This window comes from Camelus bactrianus, chromosome 7 (assembly GCF_048773025.1).
Source record: "Camelus bactrianus isolate YW-2024 breed Bactrian camel chromosome 7, ASM4877302v1, whole genome shotgun sequence".
Taxonomy (NCBI): Eukaryota; Metazoa; Chordata; class Mammalia; order Artiodactyla; family Camelidae; genus Camelus; species Camelus bactrianus.
The window spans coordinates 4311295-4327319 of record NC_133545.1 but is presented as its reverse complement, the minus strand read 5'-3'; the positions used below and the strand labels follow the sequence as shown (position 1 = coordinate 4327319).

Genomic DNA, 16025 nt, shown 5'->3' with positions numbered 1-16025 from the left:
CCACGAAAGGGAATTTGACAAAACCACACCCCCACTTACCCTGGAGCCAGCAGCCCCACTCTAGAGATTTACCCTACAGCTTCGTCCCAACTATTCCAAAATCCACATGCACAAAGTTAGACTACAGATCATTTCTAATGTAAAATACTGGAAACTATCTAAATAAGCATAGGACACTGGTTGGAAAAAACATGGTACAGATAAACAATGGAGCAAATAAAAAAAGTAAAAGAAAAAAAAATGAGGAAGACCTCTATGAACTGATAGGAAGTGACACCCAGATTTTAAGTGAATAAAACAACATGCAAAAGAGTATATATACCATGCTATCTTCAGTGTAGGTAAGGGAAAATAACATACATATATTTGCTTATCATTACAAAAAAGTACAGGAAGGATAAACCACAAATTTCTTGAATGCATGTTAAATATCCTATGTATTTTTAAAAATTAAATCAATAAGAAAAGAATGGGAAATTTAAAAAATAAAAATCTTGGAAGAATAACAGACAAAACACAAGAATTCTTACTATACAAAAACAGGTATGGAAGAATGGGCGAAGGCAAAACTCAGTGGGAGAGATCAGAACTGGAGGTATTGGTGTAAGCTCATTATTTGTAAGTGATGCACACGTGTGAGTACACACATACTTCCATATGTATGCGTGTATGCGTGTATATGCGTATGTGTAAGTATATATACATGCATGTATTTCCTGCCTCAGCTGCTGAAAGGATGGAGCAGGAGAGGTATAAGATAAAAGTTTGGAACATCTTACGCCAAATTGTAATCAAGTGCTCAAATGAATTGTGAGGGCATATCACAAAGACATACACAGATAGAAGCCAGCTCGAAAAGGCTACCAAGGCAAAATGGGACAATTTGAGCGAAAAATAAATTAGGTACAGTAGTCAATTGTAAATTATTGAAAATAATAGGAATTCATGAGTCAATAGTGACAATATATAAATATTTTAACACACAAAAAAAGGAGGGTTCTTTCTTATACTAGAACACAGAGGGCTGCCAGGTAAATGTGAAGGGAGGAAAGCATCACTTTACAATCCAACAGGTAAAAACTGCATCAGGCAGTGGTTTCTATAATCTTGGAGAAAATTTTGAGGAGCTGCAAGATATCTGCATGGTTTTAAGAGTCCCCTCACATACTGCTTTATTAGATACAAGAGAAAGGGAGGAAAAGAAAGCAGTGGAGAAACTTGCCAGCAGCTTGACCAGATGATCAGAACTCGCATCACCTGTGAGGGAGCATGGAGCACCAGGTGTGCCCACTGACACCCTGACCAGGCCCATCATCACGTGCGCACTATTCTGGCCAAGGATGAAGAACTCTGCAAAGTCACGAGGAAACATCGCACAGAGACAAAATGAGGAAAGTTCTACAAGTGATTTAAAAAAAAAAAAAAAAGGTATGTGAGGAAAAACTCTACTTTCCAAACTGTCAGTATCAAAAAAAAAAGACCTTCTTTAAGGGCTTAGGAAATTTTCCAGATTAAAAGAGTCAAAAGAGACAGGACAACTAAATGGAATACCTGACCCTAGACTAGATCCTGGAGCCTACATGGAAGGAAGGAAACGCTACATGGGACATTAGATCAAGTGATAGATTGAAATATGAATGGTAGACTAGATATACTGATACAAATGTATGGGGTGATAACAGTGCTGTTATTACGAAAGAATATCCCTGTTGTTAGGGATACACGGCCCTAAAGGTAAAGGGAACACGGTGTATATAACCCACCCTCAAATGGTTCAGGACAAAAAATATATATACGGCCGGGATGAGGAGAGAGGGCGATGATACTGAAATCCCAACAACAGGTCAATCTAGGTAAATGGCATATGATATTATTTTTATTTTTTGAATTTTTAAAGTTTGAAATTATTTCCAAATAAAGTCTTTAAAATGCATAATATACCAACACACAAGTATTCTTGAGAAACAGAGAAAAGAAACCTACTGGACAATGACTGGTTCCTGAAAACATCCCCCTTACTTCAGTGCAAGCAGCCCCACCAGACTGACGCCCCCACAAGGCACGCCCATTTGCTCCTGAATCTCTAGCCTCCACCACAGAGTCTGACTTCAAATGTTAAATAAAGAAATAATTACAACTAACAACTGTAAAGAACTATGAAAGAACTTAACACTAGAGAAAGCTGTTTTTCTAACAGTTCAGAGGATAAGCCTTCCTATGAAAAACTCCATGACAGTACTTTTTTCAGGCATTATGCTGAGCACTTTATAAGCATCATCTCACTAAATCCAACACCCCTGTGAGGTACGTATAATTAACATTCTCTACATGATGAAAATTGGCTTATGGAAGTCAAATAATTTGCCAAAGATACTGTATTTAGTAACTGGAAAAGCTGAGGTTTGACTCCACAGTCTAACCTTTTAACCACATTATAGTGCCTCCATAGAACAGAGTAAAACACACACACTATCCACTCATACTCTCAGCAATATTATAAACAACTCTGTCTTGTGAAAGAGAACAGCAGACTATTACAAAGAGCAAGTTAATGAGAGAGCAGAACAAAAGGAAGTCAGAGAACAAACAAGAGAAATACTCGGAATTCTGAACACATTTTCCAAGATAATGAAAAACATAACAAAGAAGATAATTAAAACAAGAAATAAAATTATCTAGATGTTGCTAAAGATCATCAAAGAGAATGTAAAGAAGGTAAGTATTTTTTAAAAATAAAAAAGGTGAAGTTAACCAACATTTCTATAGACCTTTATATGGGCCTGAAAGGAGACTGACAATGGTCAATATGTTCCAGAGAACACTACTTAGCGCAGGACCATGACCGGATGCATCCTGGGAGCAAATCCAAAAATCTGACCAAAAATAAAGATCTCCTGGCTTTCAAGCAGGAAAAAAGGATTGTAACTAGGTAAACTTTAAAAAAAAAAAAAAAAAAGAAAAAAGACTTTCCTTCTGTGGTATCATGAGCTAGGGAAAACTCCAGGAAAAAAAAAGTTTCCAGAGTAAAAGAAAAAAACCTTGTAATGCAAAGCTATATCAAACCGAGTTCTTGTGGTGGTCTGAAGGCAACAATCTCTTTCAGATATGCAAGATTCCAGAAAATTTACAATGCTTTCATAGAGATGCATAACCAAGTCTCCAAAAGACTGGGGGTGAGATGAGATTGGACTTTACAGGGGAAAAAAACCTTTTCTTTCCCAAAGAAAAAGTGACAAAGCTTACAGTCTGGGTTAACTTAAGACATAGAACAGGGAGCAAACTACAAGGAAAAGTTCTAATTTCTTCATTTTCAACGGGAGGGGAAAATTGTATTTTCAACATTTATAACTTAATATTCATAAAATAAGAGTCTGAATTGCAACTCATTGCAGGAAATAAAAGGAATGGAAAAACAAGGGAAATTAAAAGAACAAGTTTGTCTTAAAACAGCCAAGCATTTCAATTACAACCATTAATCTAAATACTTGACTATTAAACCATTCAAAACGTATAGTTAAAATGACACAGAAGGATCCAAAATAAAAAGATGTGAAAAGATCACATTCAACTGCTAAACTAAAACCCAAATGGCCATATTGTCAGGCAAAGCAAAATAACTGGTTCTTCCTTCCCCTCCCCAAAAGACATTACACAGAATAAAGTTAGTTTTACACTGATAAAAAGCACAATATATCAACACAAGCCTGACCTACTTGCTAAATAACCAGGACAAAATAATATTCTTTTAAAAAAATGCAAAGAGAAACTGATATGAGAAATTACAGCAGTTAATTTTACCTACATCCTAATATGTTGTTGAATCAACTAGTCAAATAAAGAAAAAGAACTTCATCTAAATAAATTAAATTAATAAACAAATACTAGACTTTAAAGTCACTATTTTGTTTTTAAAAGTCACTATTTCAAGCATCTAAATATATGTCATAAAGGAAACTTCACTGCCTAAAGTATCTGATTAAATTCGATTAAAGCAGAAATTAAAGCGTTTAAGCACAACCAAAAAAAAAAAAAAAAAAAGATAAAATTATTACGTCAGATGTACCTAGATATAAAGTTGCCAATACAACAAATGAGTGCAGTGCAGCCAGGCTATAATCAAAGGTAAACTAAACACCTTAATATCTTAAATATCCTTTTGTTCCTTAGGAAAGTAAAGAAAACGAATTACGAATTCAACTTCCTATTTCAGAAAAATAAAAAGAAAAGCAGAGGCGAGGTAGCGGAGCTAAGAGTATAAACGTACAATTCCGCAGGTTTTCTCTTTAGACCAAAGCTCAAGGACAGAGAGAACACGCGAAAGCACCCGTCCAGCAGCCAGGAAGGAGCGCAAGTGCTCAGAGGCCGCAGCCGGACCCTCCCCAGCCCTCAGGCCCCGCCTCCCCCGGCGACCACACCTGAGAGCAGTTGCCCCGAGGCGCTCGGTTCCCGGGGCAGGCGGTCCCTCCCCTCCGACCCCACCCTCGGGCGGCGGCGGGACCTAGCTCAGCCCAACGCCCTAGAACCAGGTGACGCACCGCCAGTTCCAGGTGCCGGTGCTCACCGGGGGCCGGGGTGAGGCGCAGCTGTTGGGCCTCCTCCCAGCCCCTCACCCACATCCCATCCCCGAGAACCTGCCAGCAGGATCTCCCCGCCTTTCCAGGACCCTCTAAGGACAGCAAATTCCTCCACCACCCAACCCACCACCGGCCAGCGCCTCCCTCCCGCAGACTGCTCTCGGAAGAAGCCTTGAGCCCAGCAGCCGGGTCGGGTCCCCTCTTGGAGACTGTACAGCGGTGCCTAGGAAACCAACTGACCTACCATCTTGCCACCCTGTTCCACCCCATCCCTCCTGAAGGCCGCCCCACTAGCAGGGGAAAATGCCGAGAACACGACAAACAGGGCCACAAATAGGACAGAGGTAACGGGAGCACGTTTCTGTGCCAAAGGGAGGACAATCTGAGGATGCAGGGGACCACAGGCATACTCTTGGCAGGCTGTTTTCTGAGAACCTGGAGTTTTTCATAGAAATGCTAACTTAAAAAAATTAATATAATATATAAAGTGCAAAAGATTTAATATAAAATTTAACTGCATTTAGCATTTGTATTTATTATTATGTTTGTCCCATGTGCTGTCAAAGATGAAAGGTGCGGGATTTTCCATAGTAAAATGGAGTAAAAATAATGAGATGGCTAGACGGCACCGGGATGCGCCCCGCAGCAGTGAGCAGCAGCATCCACAGAGCAAGGGGATTCTTCCTACACATCAACTGACAACAGAAACTGCAAAGAGCACACTGGTAACTTACAAAGTATTTCTAAGATAAAATTGGACTTATACCCCATTTTCTACATATTTCAGTTGTGCCATTACAATACATCTTGAACAAAAAGCTTTATAGAATTTCTGAGTAGCACTTTATTACATCTAACATTCAAGAAATTGCTTGTTGGCACATCAAGGTCTGATTACTCTGAACTAGTAAACACAGTCGTGGCATTATCAAATTATTTTTATACAGATACTTATACAAAAGGCATTCTCTGTATGAACATTTTTAAAGCCAAAGAAAAAGGTTATGCACTGAACTTGACCTGAGAAAATATCTTTCTATTAAAACCAGGTCTTGGCAATTTAATTTCAAAGCAAAATTATCTGTTTGATTAAATTAATACTTATATTCTAAGTTCTATTTATTTTATTTTTTAAAAGCCAGTGTAATTACTGTAGATAAAAGAAGTTTATGCCTAGCTTCATGTCTATTCTATGAAACTGAGATTATAATAATTAAACCCCCTCTGCCTAGGAGACATGCAGAGATGGCTTATGGATCTACAGTCTTCTGTAGGGTCTACATCCTATTATGAAGTGAAAAGTAGATTAAGAAATATTCCTTAATTAGTCTCGGAAGAAAAGCACTGTTAAGTAAGAACAGTATGATAGCACAGAGAGCATAATATATTGGATAAAACATTACATTGTAAGACAAGAAGCCTGAATTTTAGTCTCTATTCTGCTTCTACAAATTAGTCACCTTGGGCAATTCACTTAATCACTAGTCCCTCACCAGTTCTTAATCTAGAATTTATTAGTTTACTTGAATAGATTTCAATGGAAGCAAATTACTTTTACGACTGATTCATCCTACAGAATATTCAAGGAAAAATCACAGTAAACATTCTTTGTAAATATCTTCCTAACAGGAAAAAAAAATTAGTTTTATTCAGCCATTTGGGAATTAAAGGAGTTAATAGAAAGAGTTATTCTTAATTTTACTTTCACTTTAAGAATTTAAATATTTTATGCTTCCATGGACAAATAATTGAAAATTGGTTGTTGTTTACCTGGTACTATACTAACTCTGCCCAGTAGGTAGAGTTGTCAGCCAACCTACAGGGTTTAGAGATACAGATGACAGAGCCTCAATAAATTCCTCAGGAAGCCTGGAGAAACCAGAATGGAACACCTCAGGGTCTTAAAAGATGCAAATACCAAAATGGATGGAAAGGGGGAGAATCACTGACTACAAGAACATCCAGAAAAAATTTAAAATAACTGAAAATACATCTTAAAAGTATCTCACCAAGCAGAAAGACTGATGGTATCTTAAGTAATGAAAAAGAAGCAGGAAAAATGTCTACAGATCTTATCTAACTCTCAAAACCCAAAAGAAACTACACACCACCTAAGCACTTAGTACAACTACCATTGGGGAGGAACAATATATATATAAGTAATTGATTCCAAATATTTAATACAAATTTATACATAAATACATAAACACATAAACATATGTACATATAAAATCACAGTCATATCATCTCAAAGCCAGTCTGATCGAAAGGTAATCTTTTATTTCTGGATTTTAAGTTAATAGATTTTAAAAAACACTTATCTGTTTCAGCATGTGTATATAGGGATACTACCTATTTCAAAGAGTTTCAAAGAGTTAAAAACAAACTACTGAAAAACAAATTCTAAGCCATGAATCACCATACATATGTTAGTTTACAGGTTCATAGCAGCATTTTTTATAACAGCCTAAAATTGTAAACAACCCAATTGTCCAACAAGTGATTCAGTAAACAAATTGTGGTACCTCCACTATTCAGCAAGAACAAGGAATCACTACTGGTATGTGCAACAATATGGGTGAATCTCAAAATAACTGAGTTTTATAAAGCCAGATCAAAAGAAAAGAAAAAAAAAGGTATATACTATATGACATTATTTATATAAAATTCTAGAAAATGCAAACTAATCTATGGTGAGAGAAAACAGACTGTCCAGGAAGACAGGAAGGAGTGGGGCGTGAACAGTCCGAAAGGAGAAATCCCCAAGGGGCACCAGGAAACTTTCAGGGTGATGAATGTTCATTATCTTGAAGGTGACAGTGGTTTCATGAACGTATACATGTGTCAAATTTAGACTTTAAACGTGTGCAGTTGATTGTATATCAATTATACATCAATAAAGCTGTGTTTTTAGAAGTTGAAGGTAATATATAGATTTGAATAGGCATCCGATTTGTCTGCTCTAAATAAAGAACATACAGATGATATTTTTCTTAAAAAAAAAAAAAACAACTTACTTTGCATTTCCAGCCATTGGTTGGTACTGATTTCATAACTGGTTGAAGACAAAAAGTATGATACCCTTTGTCACACGTATCACACACTAGCATCTTGCTATCTTCTCCCGATTGTCTAAAAAATAAGATAGCATTAATGATGCCTTATCTTTAAACTTATGTTTGTAACATAAGTAATCATGAAAAGAATAAGTCTTGGGAACTGCCCAGTTCATAAATACCCTCAGTGTCTGTTTTGCCTATGCACAGATAATGACAGCGTTAACCCTCTAGAGGATGAGACAGGCATCTTCCAAAGGTCCCTAAAGGATTATCCCTACTGAATGCTCACCTATGGGGAACCTGCTTTAGTCATTTCAGGATTCATGCAAAGAAGGAGGGGTTACGGCAAGATGAATGAATTTGATCTTTACTTTTTAAACATCTCATACCCATCCTTTTAGGGGGAAGTAGCTGTAACTGATAGGTGATGCTGCATTGAAAGGAACAAATCTTGGCACAGTGAATTGGAAGGCACTGTCATACAATAAAAAGAGGATCAAATTTGGCATCAGACCTACATTTGTGTTCGGACTTCTGTTTTTCTACCTGTGTGACTCCTGAATAACTTAGCCTTAAGTCCTCAGGTACAAAATGTGACTAATAATCGAAGATTACTGTAAGAATTAAATATAATTCTGGTTGAAGAGCTAAGAATATCCAATAAGCAATAAGTGCTAAATAAATAGGTATAAGAATTATAATCTTGTCATAATTATTAAGAATTGTAATAGAAAACCTAAAATCTTTCCGTAAACATTCTTCTGCCCCAAAGACTGGGCCCCTGTCCTGTCCATGATTTCTATCTTGATTCTTGGCTATTAATCGCTCTCAGTAACTAAGAATTTAATTCAAGAGGAGGGGAAAAGAAAAACTAGGGAATGCAAGAAGAAGAACTGAGAGAGGAACCGCTGAATAAAACCTGGGGATAAACAGAAGTAAAAAGGAAGATGGGTTAGTTGGCCTCCAATAATTCCTTATTTAACAAATTCTACATACAAAATTGCTTATTTTATCTCTTTAACTACATGAAAAGATCTTGGAGGAAAAGCACTCTGTCTTCAAGTTCTCTTATTCCTTCTCAAGAAACTAGGCACAGACACAAGGTATCAGATAAATGTTTACTGATATTTTCTTTAATTTTTACCAAAATATAAAGCCACATGGTCCTATTTATTCCACATAATTCTAAGATAGTGATGTTTATTGTTTTCAAATTAAATTACAAGTAAAACAAACAGATCGTGGCAGTGGTGGGCATCATTTCTCCCCATTACAAAAACCCTCAGCTTATAAACTGCCGCAGATGCAGGTAACACCCCCACATTATCATGCTAATTAGCAGCATGGGGGGTGGGGCAGAACCACAGAAGAGACCGGAGAAATGACTCAAAGATGGAATACAAGTAGAAAAACGTTTAAATGCCATACAATACTTCATCTGAGTATTATGGTGAAGGTAACTGCCTTTCAGATAGATACAGATTTTTTAAAACAGGAGACTTAGTATTGGAATAGAAAAATGAAACTTATGACATTCTTTGGCTCACTCTAATAACTACTTTCTGTAGTTAGAGGTTTATTTTCCTATTAAATCTCCTCCCCAGCCTTCCTCAGGGAACAAAAAAAAAGCTGCTCTATTTTCCTAATGCTTTTTAAATTTTTAATTGTTAATGTTTATTTAAAATAGTTGGCAAATTTAAATTAGCTTTTTAGGCAACCAGAGGAATTTTAATTATTAAAATTAGCTTTTATTTAGTCTTGCTTCAAAGTAATATAAATGTTAATATCTAGCAATTTTTTTAAGACATTATGGAGTCAGTGTGAATGAATACAGCTGCAGGATGAACAACCTTTATCATATTACACAAACCTTTAGAACCTAATAATCGGGTCTCTCTTAAACTCAATACACACCTTGGAGTTGAAATTAAAACTTACTTGCAGTTCTGGCACACTTTGCACTCAGGACATTGCCAACCTGCACGTTTTAATGGAGTAACCGCTATATCCAGGCACATTCCATGATAGTGCTGACCACAAGTAGTACAAAAGAACTGATCTAAGAGGTCTCCCGGGCTGTCGCACACTGCACAGTTTGCATCTTCCTTTGCTATAATTAACAGTAAAACAATGAAATTGTTGTATAAGAATTTAATATTTTTCTGACTTTACAGTTTAAAAATCACTAGAAGGGAATTTGCATGGTAAATCTTTCAGACACTTGAAGTTACCACATTGAACTGATATCCAATCAGAATGAGGTCTCAATAAAAACACTGTAATATATTTAATCTAAATTTAATCACATTAAATTTAATCATGTAGTTTTGCGATTATCTGTGCCTACATCTCTACTTGAGGCCATGGCAGTTCTTATTTAATTTTATGTCCCTAACACCATCAGTAATGCTGGGGACCTAGTTAATGTTCAGTATGTGTGCTTGCTGAATAGAACCAAAAAGGAAAATACCAACTGACAGACATCTTGCAGTGCAAAAATAAACATTTTTATTTGGATCTTAAATATGTTTTGAAATTAACAAAATCAGAGAAGAGACAAAAATTAAGAAATGTTAGTATGACTTAGATTAAGATGCTTCTTAGGCATAAACACTAATTTTTATTCAAATCAAATAAGGTTTTTAAAAAAAACTGGAAAATACACGAGGGAGAACGTTAAAGATGAAAGCTACATACTCATACACAAATACGACACTTCATGTACTAATTCTAAATTCATCTGTATTAATTGCTAGTTGTAAAAAAGCATTAAAATCTGTATAATTATGGACATCATCTATCCCTAACTGTGAATTAGAAGGAATGGCACTTTTTAACAGTTCTCTCACCATCTAAAAGAAAAAGTAAATGTAAGAATAAACTGCCTTGCCAAGTACACAAACTCATGCATATTACAATATAATAAGGAAAAGAATATATTCTAAAATCATACCAACTTGATGATATATATAAATATGCCTATAACTAACACTTCTGCTTTCAACTAAATGGTCTGATTAGCTGACTATCCTAGGACTGTTTTAAATTGTATATATGAATTTTTTTCTTCTTTGCATTTTGAAGGTTGGTCAGTCCTCTCTGACTATAAGCCCTTTCTACCTTTGTTCTTTCCCAGTCAAGAATCTTGAAACAGTAATAATCAATTCCTCTTCCTTATACCAGGGGTTGGCAAACTGGTTTTGTGGGCCATAGATGTCTCTGGCATACAGACTTTTTGTTTTTATTTTAGAGTCCTTTCAAAATGTTTTGTTTTTTTTTTTAAAACTCAACTGCTTGCAGTTTGAGGGCAGTACAGAAATAGGCCATAAGATGTACCTGGACTGTAAGCTGGGCCCCTGATGGCTCCCCATCCACCCCGCATTCATCTGAAGCCACTTTAATGAGGCCCCCAATGAACTATGAATCCAACAGTTACTTTGTAGACCTTACCTTAATCGCACTTTGCAGCATCTACATCACTATAAAAAGTCCCACGTTCAATGTCCCTACTTTGACTTCTCTGATGGCAGCTTTCTCCTGCTTTCTCCTTAGGTTTCCTACGCCTCCCTCATCCTGCTGTGTTGGCTTCTGTACCCTCTAAATGCTGGAGTCTTTTAGGATTTCATCCTGGTCCTTCTTTTCTAATTCCCCATGGTTTTTCTTTGTGATCACAGCAACTCCTACATAATAAAATACCACCACAATTCCCAAATCTATATCACCAGCCCCAAACTTCTTTCTAAACCTCAAAATGTTATTTTCAAGTCTTACTGGACCTCAATGGCCAGCTGTTCTAAAAATACTCAAAATTCAATACCCCTAACATAAAACTTTTTTAAAACCTAAACTTCTCCCTTTTTCCTCAACCTGCTGGGTGAAGAAACTTTAGTATCACTACTGACCCTTCTCTTTCCTGACCCAATACATCCCACTGGGTGCCAGTTCTCACTGAGTGATCTTCTTCCTTCTATTTGTACAGCTCAGTGCATTACACTTGGTCTTGGTCATTGCAGTTCTCTTCTGAATGGAATCCTTGCTTAGGGCTCTGACCTCCTCCTTAAATCATCTACACATCCAGAGCACTTTTCTAAAATTGTGGATCTGTTAATGCCTCCTTAAAACTAAAATTTTATCAACACCTCCTTTTTACCTTAAAAAAAAAAAAAAAAAAAAGAGGCAGGGGGAGCTTTATCTCCTTTTCCAGCTGAATCTCAGAACCACTCACTATTTCCAGGTCTTATCAAACAGTTTTGCTGTGCACAGAATACAACACACTGTTCAACAGTTGTGTGCTTGTATACATTCTGTTCCCTCTTCTTGAAATTTTGTTCCTTTGATGTGCCCCTAACCCATTCCTAAGAGGCCTTCAAAACTCTTGCTCAAACATATTCCCTGACTATCTAATGTCACCACACCAAGTACCCATTTAGTTGTTGACGCAGTGCCTTCCCCATACGCAGAGAAGAAACCATTATATAATCAATTAATTCTAACACAACACCGTGAACCCGTTAAGGGTAGTAACCTTGTCTTCTTCAACTCTGTATCCTCAGTTGCCTAGCACAAATCGAGTCTTATTAAATATACTTTAAGCAAAACAGTTGCTTCTAAAATCATTTTTAAGTAGCTCTTTAAATGAGAGGCACTTAAAATAAACCATTCGTTTTCAAAAGAAAATGTTATATATTAGTTCATTCTTTATAGAAATGACAAAATAGAATTATTTTTCTTAATACTAGAAGAGAGTGCCATATTTACTCATTCAAGCTAAGTACATTTTAAAACTAATCTTTGATTTTTGCCTACCCTCAAAACTTACAGAAATTGAGGCAAATACTGGACTGAATCAGATACTCGGCTCACCTTTCTACTGTAGTTTGCCAAGAACGTTATCTAAATGCTATGACACTTTCTACGGTTTGCGGGACTGCCACTTCAACTTGCCACAGTAGCTTCTAGTCACACATAGCTACTGAACAACCTGAAATCAGTCCACACTGAGATGTGTTGTACATATAAAATGCACTCAGGATTCCGAAGACTTAATAGGAAAAAAAAATACTAATGTCAAAATCTCAAAAATTTTATTACATATTGAAATAGTAACATTTTGGATATATTAGGTTAAATATATATATTTATTTAAAATTAATTTCAAGATTTTTTATTTTTAACATGACTACTAGAAAAAATAATATTACTTACATTGCTCACATCATATTTCTATTGCACAGCACTATTTATAAAGCAAAACTCATTCTGCAACAAGGTAACTGTGTGTATCACTGTGGCAGAGATTACTTTTTCTTCTATGACCATTTATACAATTCCTTAATAACAATATTGTCATGTTGTTTAATTGGTATGAATCACTGGTAATAAACTGGGCAAAGCAAAGCATCCATGTGATATATTCATTCCAAAAACATTTACTATGCATTATGTAAAAATAGTGATAGAAAAAAGTGGGTTCCAGCAATTTTCCCAATCAGGGAGAAGACACATGTAGAAATACTAAAACAGCCTTTTGGGGATCACGCATACAAAGATGGCATCACTGGATAGCTTAAGTGTCATGTCAGATATAAGTATATGTATATAAACATACATATACGTTTGCAAGCCACAGAGGCATTAAAGTTGAAGCAATAATCAAACTAAGTGAAATTTTTCTTTAACCAGTTGGGAAAGCAAGAGATTGAGTGAAAGACTAAAGCTAAAGACAATTTAAGAGAGTATGGGAGTAAAATCCAGGTTAATTTGGCTCCAAAGATCAGGCTCCTTACTATCAATGAACATTGACGCCCATGGGAAGGGCAAAGGAGCTGAAGAATATCTAAAGCATGTACAAAAGTAGAAAGGGAAGGGCCAGCACAGGCATAAAATGGAGAAGTTAAATGACGAAGGGGGAGCAAGAAAAGAGTAGGAGAAACAGAAGGATAAGCTTCAGTCAGGTCACTTCCTAAGTAACAGCTGTGACAAGAGAAGAAATGGAGGAAAAGACAAAAACATGGAGCTTAAATTAGAAGGGAGCTTCTCACAGATGCTTAAACATGGTTGAGCTGGAAGGTGAGACTACTGCTTAAATAAGAATAGAAGCACTGGTGAAGAGCAACCAAGTCAAATTATCATCAGTCAATTCAGAAAGGACTAAATCAGCATGGCTCTGCAGCGTCCATCAACATTACAACACCCGTTATTGATGCTCCCTTTGCCGGTGGGACAATGTGCTGAGTGATTTATTTGCCACTCAAATGGAATCTCCAGAAAGAGCAAGTGAATCATGGATGCTGTCCAGAGAGGCTGGCCCATATAAGTAGGCAGGAAGGTAAGAAAGAAGGGACTGACAGAATTAAAGGTGACGGAAAAGTAGCAGGACTTAGTATCAAGAGAGACACGGACAACTAAGAAAATGAGGTAGGAGTTAAAGGCTTAGAAGTAGTAAAAGAAGTTAAAGCTAAGTGACAAAAGTAAATACGCTGGGAGAGGGGGAATGGGTTAAGAATACAGCATTCCCATGTTTAACCCTTGCCAAGACTTCTCAGTGCAGACAGAATAAAATTCACATCCCTTCCCTTGTTTACGAGGCCCTCGTGATCTTGTCTTTGTTAGCCCTGTGGGCTCTGCTATCCACCAGCACACTCCGTGTTCCAGGCACAGTGGCGAGCTGTCTCCCCCACAATCATGCCAACTCATCCCTCGAGGCCTGCGGAGTAGTTGTTCATTCTGCCTGGAATGTCCTTGCCTCTGATCTTGCAAGGCTGGCTTTTTGCCACTCAGCTTTCCCTGAGAGGCAAAATACTACTCAGAAGTATATCTTGCTATGTCTCTTAAATGGATATTTGGTGTAAGGTTTCTAGGGAAGGTTAGTGTGTACTTGCATCATGCTGAAAATAAGGCTGGAGCCATAAGCAGCATTTTTCTATGACAGAGCACCCCAAAATTATTATCTGATGAAAATCTTGGCCGTGCTCACAGCTGCTCTCTTTGCTGGGATTTTTTTCTAATGAGGTCCTTCATAAAGAGATGTCAATCTTACTCCTAATTCATTTCACCATCACAGCATACTGCTCTACACTTAGCCAGCAGCATAAAGTATTATACTCAGTATGTACATGTAACTTGAGCCTTAAATAAGAGCTAAAATAACCACCTTGTAGTGAAGCAATTCAATGTATATAAGGTACAATGCTACATGATTTTCATTAATTCTCATTTAACCCTCATAATAACACTGTCATTTAAGATATCTCCATTTTTAAAACAAAAAGTTAAGTGCCTTGTGCTATGACACACAATTAGGACAGCTAAAAATACTTACGGAAGATTTTATAAGACTATTGCATAGTCTTGTATATTATTGCAATACATTCTATCTGCCATGTTCTCTACATCTTTGGGTTAAAACAGATGGTCAGAAAGCTGTGTATTTAGACTGCATTATTTAAGATACCCAAAGAATAGAATTTACTCAATTGGGCTTTGGTTTTATATCACTGATGTGAGGGCTGTTAAAAGAAATTGCCCTGTGAGATTTGTTTTTTATACTGCAAGACAGCTACCTGAAGACAATTTTTCACTGCCATCTGCAGGGCATATATAATCTCAGCATCAGGTGGATTTCTGTTGTGACTACAAATGTTCATATTCCCTTTTTCATGCTGACTGCTGGAAAGCTCTGGAGCCAGACCTGAGCTCAGGTCTAGGAAGTCTGAATTTATTGTGTTTTTCAGTCTCTCACCTTCACATTTTTCACCTGATTTTCTCATGGCCAAATTTTCTTACTTATTTTGACTTTTATTTTATCTGACTGTTCATTTATTTTTATGCGCCTCCATAGGTCTATTCTGGAACAAGGCAAGCTACCAATAATTTCAGTATATCTTTTACCTTTGTGTTGCTAAATCATCTCACCTACACTTCATTATTTTCCAAAACGATTTATGATCCCTAACATATAAATGAGGTATACATACTATTAGAACACAGTCCCCAATAGAAAGTAGTACTGCCAATAAGTAATAAAATTTCTCACATTAGAAACAGAGTCATAGAGAAGTTTGCATGTTGTTTACTAAGGTCTAAAGTACAAAAGACTGAATAAAATTCAGATTCTTAAGCACAATCACAGTTGTTCTATTCTATTGGAAAAGTGTATTATACCACCCAGAATATAATAATTCTGATGACTGACATGGTAATCTGTGCTCGTATTGAAGTAATACACTATATGAGGTCTTAAATCACTCATTACAGTTGCTGTGTATGAATGTTCTTTTTTCCCAGATTTAATAGTGTGTAATCCAAAATACTTTTAAAACTTTAAATCCCTTATTAGCCTAAATACAATTTGACGTTTCAGTTTGCCTTACCTATAATTGTTGTCTCTACA

At 36.5% G+C, this 16025-nt stretch overlaps 1 protein-coding gene across 16 annotated transcripts in view; it reads right to left on the bottom strand.

The window, feature by feature from the left end:
* Nucleotides 1-16025, bottom strand: part of KMT2C (lysine methyltransferase 2C) — a 237423-nt gene that overhangs the window by 98332 nt on the left and 123066 nt on the right. For all 16 annotated transcript variants that reach the window (XR_012507989.1, XM_074366700.1, XM_074366699.1 and 13 more), the window contains 2 exons: nt 9572-9743; nt 7592-7706 (listed from right to left, as the gene is read on the bottom strand). Coding sequence is in view for 15 of the 16 variants with exons in the window: in XM_074366700.1 (XP_074222801.1) it covers nt 7592-7706; nt 9572-9743 (287 nt within the window). In the remaining variant the exon portion in view is untranslated. The remainder of the gene's footprint in view (nt 1-7591; nt 7707-9571; nt 9744-16025) is intronic.